Genomic DNA, 12,212 nt, shown 5'->3' with positions numbered 1-12,212 from the left:
GTACAAGAGATGTTTATTGAATTTTAAATTCAATTTAAATGTTTGTTTATCACAGAAAAGACTAACTGACAGTGAATGTATGTTAGTGGAACTGTGTCAGGAAAGTGAACGGTTTATTAAGGAATGTAAATGAAAACTGAAATGCATATTAGAGAGAGTTAATATGTTTAAATTATTTTTGTTGTGTAAAAAACAACCAGAGAAGCGATCTGGAAGGAAACATAACACACCGTGTCCTCATTGCTCTGTTTCACCTACTTAATACAGGTATCATCACTGCTCAGGAAGTGAAACTCAGACACTCACTGCCACTGAGGTGAAATGGCGCAGAAAGCAGTTCAGCTGGACCGGGAAACCTTCTCTTGTCCGATCTGTCTGGATCTACTGAAGGATCCAGTGACAACTTCCTGTGGACACAGCTACTGCATGAAGTGTATTCAACACCATTGGGATGGAGAGGATGAGAAGAGGATCCACAGCTGCCCTCAGTGTAGCTTCAAACCGAGGCCTGTCCTGCTGAAAAACACCATGTTAGCAGCTTTAGTGGAGGAGCTGAAGAAGACTGGACTCCAAGCTGCTCCTGCTGATCACTGCTATGCTGGAGCTGAAGATGTGGCCTGTGATGTCTGCACTGGAAGAAAACTGAGAGCCTGTAAGTCCTGCCTCGTGTGTCTGGCCTCTTATTGTGACAAACACCTCCAGTCTCATTATGACGTACCTCCATTAAAAAAACACAAGCTGGTGGAGCCCTCCAAGAAGCTCCAGGAGAACATCTGCTCTCGTCACGACGAGGTGATGAAGATGTTCTGCCGCACTGATCAGCAGTGTATCTGTTATCTCTGCACGGTGGACGGACATAAAGGCCACGACACAGTGTCAGCTGCAGCAGAAAGGACTGAGAGGCAGAGAGAGCTGGAGGGGAGTCGACAAAACATCCAGCAGAGACTCCAGGACAGAGAGAAGGAGGTGAAGCTGCTTCAGCAGGAGGTAGTGAAGTAAAAAGATATGATTCTACACTGTATTGAAGTAAACATGTATTGTTTGAACTGTTTTAGGTAATCACAAACGGGTTTTGATAAGTCACTTAGAATAGGAATGTTATTCTTACTTCCAAACTCACTGGCTTAGAGATTCTGTGTTTCAACACACCAACAATTCTTATCATCCATAAAAGCCAGATGTCGTCATTAAGTCGTTAAAAGACATCGTTAAATAGGTGAAGGAAAGTTTAAATGTCTGAAATAGGATAGTTATGTGAAAAACTCTCATGGAAAAGGAATGGAGTTAAGATCGGGACGGAGATAAGAATTGACTTTTGACCTTAGGGGACTTTGGAATTTCAAGTCCTGGTGAGAACTATTGAACCCGGCCAGAAGCGAATCCAGCCAGTCAGGGCACTTGGGGGAGGTGGTCAGTTTAAACAGCTCCTCCCCAGGGGCTCTCTAATTCGCTTGGGAGAAAAATGGGAAGGAAGAGATGACCCATCTCCGCCCCAAAAGTAGATAGAAATACTGATGTTTGTGTGTGTAAAAATGCTTCTGGTCTGTTGAAAGCTGGTGCTAGAAGACGGTAAACCGCATCACAAACCTGGAGTCCATACTTCTCGTTTTCTGAAAGCTGGTCTGTCTACCTGTAAAACCGCATCACAGGCCTGAAGCCCGGAGTGCTCGAGTACTCTGTATAACTTGTATATGTGTTTGGTTTCCTACTAGAAGTAAACTCAGATAATTTGTTATAACTTTGATTCCGGTGTTTTCAATTCCTTTCTTAATTTAATAGAGATCCAGCCTCATCCAACGAACGGCGCGTAGCAGAGGTGTTCTGCTCCAACAAGTGGTGACCTGCCGACGTGGGAGCTGATCTCTAGAAAGGGACACCGATAGCCAGGGGACAGAATCCAGTCCAGGGGGAGGACACAGAGATACTGTTGACAACTACACCAAGGCGCCATATACAAAAGGTGAGCAGACACCTGTTTTGATTATCAAAAATCTGTGATTGATTATACTAAAAAATGTAGAGTTGTCAGCAGCGTTCTCAGTGTTCTTAGTCACGGTGGGAAATACAATACATATTACAAGTTGGGGATATTGGGGAAGTGCTTAGAGAAGGGTATTCAGTCCTGGATCTAGAGCAAAAATAGTGTTTGAGTGTGGCGGGTAGATCCCAGCCCTTAACTCACTAAATACGAAGGCTGCAAAAGGTGTAGAAAAGGGTTAAATTCCCCGCAGATCATGATAAGATTGATTAATGCGGTTACCTTTCGTGGTGCTTTAAATGTATAAAAATGTCTGTAATTGTAATATGGTGGGTGATAGAGGAGGAGAGAGACGCGACCTCCAACTAATTATTTGGAACGACCGTATCTCATCACAAAACTGTTGTGGGGATAATCAGGCTCATTAAACGTGACGATAAAGAGATTTTGTTGACAGAGTTTTTAACTCTTGACCTGAAGTCGCAATCACCGTGAGGAGATTGTAGAAGCCTACTTCTGGAAGTCACGCTATCTGTTGAAATAAACATCGCACAATAAAAATTTGCCTGACTGTGATATGATAAGGTATGAGAAGCTCTGTGTGATTTTTTTAAGTCAAATCTGTGTAATACTTGAGAGAAAAATCCAGTAAAAAGAACTGTGGGTGAAGAATTGCAGAAGACAAGAGACAGAGAGCAACAAGCGGGTGGTATAATGTCTGAGACCCTACCTCCACCCTACGGAGATAATGGCTCACAAATGCCACTTATGAGTATCCCATCTAATACTCCTAAAGGAAAACACATTGTTAGACCTGATATTCAGGGATAAGGAATGTTGGAAATAGTAATGGAAGATATTGAAAATCTTAAACTGGATCAACCAACCATGTTAGTGAACCCTGCTAATATGGAGCTAATACATGTAGAAAGAATAGCAGCAGCTCTGGCAAAGACAATAGGTCCTAGCATGCAAGCACAGAGCGATAATATGATAAGGGCTATTAAACTGACCCTTTTTGGGAATGGGATTTTCCGTTACACAACAGAAGACTCAATTCAGGCCTTAAAGAACGCTTTACAAACTAGTCAGGGAGAGTTTAATGTGTTGCTATGTTGCTCATGTGGGAGCTTACACTTTTGGGAAGAGATCTCCACTTTCTCTGCTCCTGAGGTGCTGCAGGCTCAAAGCAGCATACAGGGTCAAAGACAGGCGTGACCTCTGGAGAGGAAGAAAATCTAAATCTGAACAGACCACAGAGCCCATTAAAAGGTTTTATGACCTCTAGAGAGGAAGATCTGGAGATTGTAAGGAACTCTCCCTAACTATCCACCCCCACCCAATCACGAGGGCAAGAGTGTGCCTCTCACCAATAAACGAATCATCTCTTAACCAAGTCAGATTTCAAAATAGCCATACCTCAAGTTGTTAAGAAAAGAGGGAGATTCAAAAAGTTATCAATAATTGCCCAGTATATTAAATAAATACAAACGGACACGTATCAATATAAGTCAGATAATATAGACGAGGTCAATCGTGGAAGAAGGCTGACATTTAATGCCTGATATATAAGTAATAGTAATAATAAATATATAGCTGATATTAAATAACTGATGTATAAGGCTCGATGTTTCTGAAAATAAGAACACCGTTAACGGCGTTCTATTTCAGAAAAAGGGGGGAAAAGGATAGGATATACATCAGACAATATGTATGTGAGATTATTACGTTTTTAGGAGAAATTTATCAATTTAAAATACTAGTTATGGTATTTTTTGTTTTGTTTTATTTGTTGCTTTTAAGAGAAATTGATACATTTAAAATAATCTAGCTTTGGTTATTTTTTGTTTTGTTAGTTTGTTCCTTTTTTTGTTTTATTTTTATTTTGTTCTATTTTTTAATTTAATTTTTAATTTTTAATTTTTAATTTTTAATTTTTAATTTTTAATTTTTAATTTTTAATTTTTAATTTTTAATTTTAATTTTTGTTTATTATTTTCTGCATAGTCTCTTGTCCACACTCCAGTCTAGTTGGTGCCGCCAATAAACACTAAAGAAGTAGAAAAGATGATTTCAAAACCATATTTCCAGCAACTTAAGGGCTTGGTATGAGACTTCTCCACACAGGCTGCTGACGTCAAAAGGGGGACCCGAGAAACACAAGGCCAACACAGCAGATTACGTCTGGTTGGAGGGGACCTAGACCTAGAAGTAAACTCAGATAATTTGTTATAACTTTGATTCCGGTGTTTTCAATTCCTTTCTTAATTTAATAGAGATCCAGCCTCATCCAACGAACGGCGCGTAGCAGAGGTGTTCTGCTCCAACAGTAGACAAACTACAGGACGTCCTGAGAGAGAAAGGGACAAACGTCTCACCGACTGAAGTGGATGTTTTACTGTCAGCAGCAGAGCCCACCACCAGAGCTGGGTTCTTAAAATATTCACAGAAGATCACACTGGATCCAAACACAGCATACACACAGCTGTTATTATCTGAGGGGAGCAGACAAGCAACATACAAGAAACAAAAACAGCGTTATTCTAGTCACAGAGACAGATTCATTGGTTGTTGTCAGGTCCTGAGTAGAGAGAGTCTGACAGGACGTCGTTACTGGGAGGTGGAGTGGAGAGGGAGAGGAGTTTCTGTAGCAGTCGCATACAAAAATATCAGCAGAGCAGGGAGTGGACATGGATTTGGATCTACTGACAAAACTTGGATGATAGATTTTAATAAAAAACTTACAAATAGATTTTTTTACAACAATATCATCACTCCGGTCTCAGGTCCTCGGTCCTCCAGAGTAGGAGTGTACCTGGATCACAGAGCAGGTATTCTGTCCTTCTACAGCATCTCTGAAACCATGACTCTCCTCCACAGAGTCCAGACCAAATTCACTCAGCCGCTACATGCTGGAGTTCGGCTTTGTGGTTTAGGAACCACAGCTGAGTTTTGTAAACTGAAATAGCCTGAAGTCATTTGAGGAACTCTTCTACTTCTTAAACTCATTGTGTGTCCATCATTGTTGCTGAGAGCTGATTGTTCATGTCTTCACTGCACAGAGATCAGCTGTCAATCAAACATTATGGGATGTGCTTTAACATCTTCTCCTGAGTTGTTCTGTAGATGTTGGAGTTTATTTAGGCGGCGCTCCTTCCTGTGTCTGTTTAGCCATGGAGGCTGTCACTGCTCAGGAGGATTTCTGTTAACCTCAACTCATATTTCTCTGCATGGAAATGTAAACTTTGCTCTAAATATTTGTTGAATATTGATATTGATGTATTTGTATGTTGTTGTTTCTCTTGTAAAGCATGAGAGAGAGAAAGCACCAGAGCTTCTTTCATTGTAGATATTTTATTCTAAAGGTCTTTTATTTTTGACTAAGTCTCAAAGTGTTGAATGCATAATATAATGGACGTCATCACTTCCTCGACCGACCATGGTGTGCTTTTCTTTGCCATTGTTGTAGCTCCTCTGTTAACAAAAATGCTGTTTGTAAAAATGGATTATCTCGCGCGCAGATTGTGACGATTCTCTCCGACCAATCAGCAGCCGAGAGCGTTGACGTCACAAACTCAGCCCGGTTGTCTTGGCCCTGGCCCCACGATTTTATGAGGCCAGAAAAACTGTGAATTAGGACCCGCCGGCCGGTACTAGGCCAAGTGGAAACGCAACCACAAACGGACCGCTGACGTCACAGCCCTCTTAAACCGGGCTGCACGCTGTAGTGGAAACGCGCCATAAGTGTGCTATAGTATGCTACTATAAATGAAGTGTGCCATTTGGTGCAAAAGTTGGGTTTCGATAAGAATGTATGTTGTTTTGAGTGCAGTTAGTCATTGTACAGGATATTTACGTTTTTTTGCAGCTCAGATACGTAATTGTATGGGACAATGTCAGCTTTCATCGAGCAGCCACTGTCAAAAACTGGTTCGTTGACCACCCACATTTTCTGCTTCTGTATCTTCCACCCTACTCTCCATTTCTAAATCCGATAGAAGAGTTATTTTCGGCATGGCGGTGGAAGGTGTGACCGTCAGCCATACGAGCGCTTGACTCTTTTGGAGGCAATGGAAGAGGCATGTGATGACATTGATGTGAGTGCTATCCAGGGATACGACACTCAAGACGCTTCTTCCCTCGATGTTTAGCCAGGGAAGATACTGCGTGTGATGTGGATGAGATGCTGAGGCCAGACCCAGCTAGGCGGCGAGATGCACCCTAAGACCTTTTCTCTCCTCTGTTCTTTTGTTTCAAAGTTTTCCTTTACATTTACTGTGTTTGAGGCATCATTTTGTTTACACAACTGTTACTATTTGTTCTGCATGAATGTTGCACCAATTCTTTTTGGAGAAAAATAAAAGTAGAACAACAGTATATTTTTGTCTCTGCCCATATTTTCTAGACTTGAAAAATCTTTATATGAAGAATTCTCTACATAGAGGAAACAGATGAGTGTGCTTTAGATAAAGCACCACATGTGTAGTTGGACAAAGTGTCTTGTACTATAAGTGAAGTGCGTGCCATTTGGTGCAAAAGTTAGGTTTTGGTAAGTGTTGATGTAGTTTTGGTTGCAGTGCTTCATTTTGCAAGAGAAATTTGGTGTGTGGTTTTGAGAATTGTGTTAAAGGTCCCATGTCATGCTTTTCTGGTTATTACCCGTCCCCTTGTGTGTTATGTAGCTTTGTATGCATGTAAACGGTCTGGAGAGTCAAAAACTCACAAAGTACACCCTGTAGCGAGTAAAACTCTAACACAGAAAATACCTGTCTATGCCCAGAACCAGTGGCGGCCGGCCCATAGGGGCGCTAGGGGCGCCGCCCCCCCTCTTCCCACATAAAAAAAAAATATATATATATATATATATATATATTTTAAAAAAATATTTTTTTATTTTTTTATTTTTTTTTAATAAACAAGGTAAATATTATATAATTGATATCAGTAAAATGTATAATCTACAATAAAATCTCGTTTAAAATTGTGTTACGATGTCTAAAGTTACTGATAAGTCACATGTTTCCTGCCTGGCCTTGCCCGTGTATCATTACCCACTCGTCTGGGCGCTATGCACAGCGCCCAGACGAGAGTGCAGCAAGTGCAGCAGAAGCCAACTGTTGCTATCTTTAAACTATGCCGCCGAAACATAATTTCAGCCAATCAGCGTCGTCAAATCTGATGGTCACAGGGCGCCTACATCAGCCAGCGCCCGGTGCAGTCTGTGAGTTGTTTGGACTCGTATCCAAGGAGACAAAACAGGAAGCTGTCATACACTCTGGAAGCTACCATTAGCAGCTAATGAAAACTCCGTTTTTGACATAAAAATGGAATTATGGATCATCAATAATTTGTTCAAAGTGACAGACACATTGGATTAACCTATGGATTAACCTTCAGCCGCGTTTTTCTCGTTTTTGATCAGAATTGTTATTCTGCAAAAGGTGAGCATATCTCCGTGTTTTGCTACGTAAAGCTACGTCGTGTGATGTCTGTATTTGCCTCCCCTGTCGCGAGTTCTGATCGCTCAGTGATGATACTTATATTTCTAGAATCTGTGGAATCTCAGCTTGTTTTTGCATATCCGATAAGTATATCGATTGATTTATACCTAGAGTGCGTTAGCATTTTTTCGCTCAGGGCTCATTTAGACGCTTCTTGTGAGACTTGTGTTTTGTTTCGGTAAACATGGTTCATATCATCAGTTAGCTGCGTTTCGTCTGAGTAGGACACATGAATAGTTTATTACATTTTAAGAAGCCCTGAGACACAGTTTCGTGAGACAAAAAACGGGGAAAAAAAGCTCCTTAACAGGTTAAATGGGAATTAAATCATTTAAAGTAATTTTGAGTGTTCCCAAAGCCCCGGTGTTCTGCAGTTTGTGTGGGCATATTGTACTGTTGCACAGTTTATGCTGTAGAAACTATGTCCAGGACAAGGTGTTTGGAAGTTTTGGAAGATTCATACAGTACAGTAGCTAACCACACTGAAGATTATGGAGGTATTGATCAGTCTTCTCATATTTTTAAGCCTCAAATTGTCCTTCCCGCCCCCCTAACATCACCAGAAGTCATAATTTAGGGGGTCTTTTCTCAAAAATGTTTACCGGGGGAGCATCCCCCCGGACCCGCCTAGTATTGTTTGGTCACCATTTCCACAGCCCCACCTAAAATATTTTCCACCAGCCGCCACTGCCCAGAACGCCTCGTTGGAGATTTACATTTTTTTATTGCTGAGTATGGTGACGTAACTGGCATAGTGACGTAACAGCTCCTCACACACACACTCACTCAGCCTTATCTTTTCTCAGCCGCGGTGCTGCGAGGATCTTCGCACACTGTGTTTGTGCTCAGGCTGAGATCCGCGGTGCCTCGCTGTCTCGCAGACCCCACGCAGCAACCAGGAAACAACACCAGTAATACAGCTCACACTGTCTGCTCCTCGAGCCTCAAAGGGCGGAGCAGCGAGCCCCGCAACGTCCCGCCAACACGGCACCCAGACCCCACGCAGCATTCTCATCTGTTTGTCATTACTGGTGTCATTTTCTGGTTGCTAACGCCATTGTAACACATAATCACTGATGTTCCGCTGTAACGCTGGTGGACTCATCAGAACAGAGTGGGCGAGCTGACCAATCAGAGCACAGTGGGCTGGGAGGGTGGGGCATTATTTTAACTATTGTATCTGTTATATTGTGTTGCACTGTTGGAGGAGCCTGTGACCTAAGATTTTCATTGACATATCTACACTGTAGCTATGTACAAATGACAATAAAAGCCTTGAAACCTATATACACAATCAACAGGCACATGTGTATATGTGTGGCACCCCTGGGATGTGTTTCCACATTAAAGAGATATGTATTATTATTGAGTGTTATATGCATTTACTTTTGTACATTTGTTTATTTTCATTTCACTAACGGGGTTGAGAAACACAGTTAGTAGTGAGGCGGAACGTTTGTGTTCGCTACAATGGTTCTGGGGTACCGGTTAGAGGGACGGACGTTTCCGGTGTTTCCTTAGAAGCGATCTGGAAGGAAACATAACACACCGTGTCCTCATTGGTCCTGTTTCGCCGGCTTAATACAGGTTAGTAAACTGTGCACACATCATAATGAATGCCCCATAAGGTTTGCCTATATAATGTGACGGTCCGCTAACAGTTTAAAGTGTTTGTAGTACTGTTTACGTGTTTAAAGGAGTGAAATAGTGTGTGTGTATCAGCATAGCTCCCCCGGTGCGGCGCCATTTTGGGGACAACGTGGTCTGCCCATGGATGTATAATAAGAGGGTCTGCCGCGTTAATAACACAAGTGTGACATTATTTCTGAAGGCTCCCGCACACAGAATATTTCCAGTACAGATATAGTTATTGTGAGTTTGGAATAAATATGCACTTTATGCAAATGATAAGTTAGTTACTGTTAGTAAAAACAGTAAGGTTAACACTGGGATGTTTCTTACACTAAGACTGAAATACTGAGTGTTAACATACTTATTATTCTCCAGTTTATGCATTTTAGTAACATGCAATTAATGGCAGAAGTTTAATTGTCACATGACTGTTTCAATGGGTCATGATATGCTACTTTTGACTTGCAGTATATAGAAGAGTAGTATTTAATACAGGTTTAATACTGTTGAAAAATGTATTTGAGGTACAAGAGATGTTTGCTGAATTTGAAATACAATTGAAATGTTTGTTTATGAAATGCATATTAGAGAGAGTTAATGTGTTTAAATGATTTTGTTGTGTAATAAAACAACCAGAGAAGCGATCCGGAAGGAAACATAACGCACTGTGTCCTCATTACTCCTGTTTCACCTGCTTAATACAGGTATCATCACTGCTCAGGAAGTGAAACTCAGACACTCGCTGCCACTGAGAGGTGAAATGGCGCAGAAAAGAGTTCAGCTGGACCGGGAAACCTTCTCTTGTTCGATCTGTATGGATCTACTGAAGGATCCGGTGGCTATTCCCTGTGGACACAGCTACTGCATGAGGTGTATTAAAGGCTTCTGGGATCGAGGGGATGAGAAGAAGATCCACAGCTGCCCTCAGTGTAGGCAGAGCTTCACACCGAGGCCTGTCCTGCTGAAAAACACCATGTTAGCAGCTTTAGTGGAGGAGCTGAAGAAGACTGGACTCCAAGCTGCTCCTGCTGATCACTGCTATGCTGGAGCTGAAGACGTGGCCTGTGATGTCTGCACTGGGAGAACACTGAGAGCCCGTAAGTCCTGTCTGCAGTGTCTGGCCTCTTATTGTGACCAACACCTACAGTCTCATTATGACGTAGCTCCATTAAAAAAACACAAGCTGGTGGAGCCCTCCAAGAAGCTCCAGGAGAACATCTGCTCTCGTCACGACGAGGTGATGAGGATGTTCTGCCGCACTGATCAGCAGTGTATCTGTTATCTCTGCACGGTGGACGGACATAAAGGCCACGACACAGTGTCAGCTGCAGCAGAAAGGACTGAGAGGCAGAGAGAGCTGGAGGGGAGTCGAGAAAACATCCAGCAGAGAATCCAGGACAGAGAGAAGGAGGTGAAGCTGCTTCAGCAGGAGGTGGAGGCCGTCAATGGCTCTGCTGATAAAGCAGTGGAGGACAGTGAGAAGATGTTCACTGAGCTGACCCGTCTCATGGAGAAAAGAAGCTCTGATGTGAAGCAGCAGGTCAGATCCCAGCAGAAGAGGGAAGTGAGTCGAGTCAAAGAGCTTCAGGAGAAGCTGGAGCAGGAGATGGCTGAGCTGAAGAGGAGAGATGCTGAGCTGAAGCTGCTGTCTCACACAGAGGATCACAACCAGTTTCTGCACAGCTACCCCTCACTGTCAGCCCTCAGTGAACCTACACACTCATCCAGCATCAACATCCGTCCTCTGAGCTACTTTGAGGACGTGACGGCGGCCCTGTCAGCAGTCAGAGACAAACTACAGGACGTCCTGAGAGAGGAATGGACAAACGTCTCACCGACTGAAGTGGATGTTTTACTGTCAGCAGCAGAGCCCACCACCAGAGCTGGGTTCTTACAATATTCACAGGAGATCACTCTGGATCCAAACACAGCATTCACACGGCTGTTATTATCTGAGGGGAGCAGAAAAGCAACATTCATGAGACAACATCAGTCTTATTCTAGTCACCCAGACAGATTCACTATTTATTATCCTCAGGTCCTGAGTAGAGAGAGTCTGACTGGACGTTGTTACTGGGAGGTGGAGTTGAGAGGGGGAGGAGTTTGTGTAGCAGTCGCATACAAGAATATCAGCAGAGCAGGGATTGGGACTGAATGTGGATTTGGATTCAATGACAAATCTTGGGCTTTTGACTGTTTCCTAAACAGTTATACTTTGCGTTTCAACAGTATCAGCACTCCCGTCTCAGGTCCTCTGTCCTCCAGAGTAGGAGTGTACCTGGATCACACAGCAGGTATTCTGTCCTTCTACAGCATCTCTGAAACCATGACTCTCCTCCACAGAGTCCAGACCACATTCACTCAGCCGCTACATGCTGGAGTTCGTCTTTATGGTGATGTTGGAACCACAGCTGAGTTTTGTAAACTGAAATAGCCTGAAGTCATTTGAGGAACTCTTCTACTTCTTAAACTCATTGTGTGTCCATCATTGTTGCTGAGAGCTGATTGTTCATGTCTTCACTGCACAGAGATCAGCTGTCAATCAAACATTATGGGATGTGCTTTAACATCTTCTCATGAGTTGTTCTGTAGATGTTGGAGTTTCTTTAGGCGGCGCTCCTTCCTGTGTCTGTTTAGCCATGGAGGCTGTCACTGCTCAGGAGGATTTCTGTTAACCTCAACTCATATTTCTCTGCATGGAAATGTAAACTTTGCTCTAAATATTTGTTGAATATTGATATTGATGTATTTGTATGTTGTTGTTTCTCTTGTAAAGCACGAGTCTTCAGAGAGAAAGCACCAGAGCTTCTTTCATTGGAGATATTTTATTCTAAAGGTCTTTTATTTTTGACTAAGTCTCAAAGTGTTGAATGCATAAATGAAAGTTTGAAGAAGGAAAGAAAAGTAATAAAATAGAAAACATGTTGAGTTTGTAATAAATTGTGTTTCTATTTTCAAGATGTGAGATGAGTGCCACATTTACATGTCTGTAAAAAATAAAATGTTGGGGTTTTTCTTGTTAATAAAAGAGCTAAGAGGACACAAGTGAAAATCTCAGTCTTTTGTTTTTTAAATCTTAAAATGAATGATCTCTCCTCTCC

General features: G+C 42.3%; 1 protein-coding gene across 1 annotated transcript; it reads left to right on the top strand.

Annotated features, from left to right (window-relative positions):
• The first annotated feature begins 9,007 nt into the window (after positions 1-9,007).
• On the top strand, positions 9,008-11,580 carry LOC117500353 (tripartite motif-containing protein 16-like). The gene is made up of 2 exons (XM_034153211.1): positions 9,008-9,066; positions 9,816-11,580. Exon 2 carries the CDS (start codon positions 9,872-9,874, stop codon positions 11,543-11,545), a length of 1,674 nt encoding a protein of 557 aa, XP_034009102.1. The 5' UTR covers positions 9,008-9,066; positions 9,816-9,871; the 3' UTR covers positions 11,546-11,580.
• Positions 11,581-12,212: the final 632 nt, after the last annotated feature.

This window comes from Trematomus bernacchii, unplaced genomic scaffold, assembly GCF_902827165.1.
Source record: "Trematomus bernacchii unplaced genomic scaffold, fTreBer1.1, whole genome shotgun sequence".
NCBI classification, from domain to species: domain Eukaryota; kingdom Metazoa; phylum Chordata; class Actinopteri; order Perciformes; family Nototheniidae; genus Trematomus; species Trematomus bernacchii.
The sequence above is the reverse complement of the archived record's forward strand: the minus strand, read 5'-3'. Positions and strand labels throughout refer to the sequence as shown.

Excerpts from the sequence above, each read along its gene's own strand:
- LOC117500353 (XM_034153211.1), top strand. The coding sequence starts at position 9,872 with ATGGCGCAGAAAAGAGTTCAGCTGGACCGGGAAACCTTCTCTTGTTCG.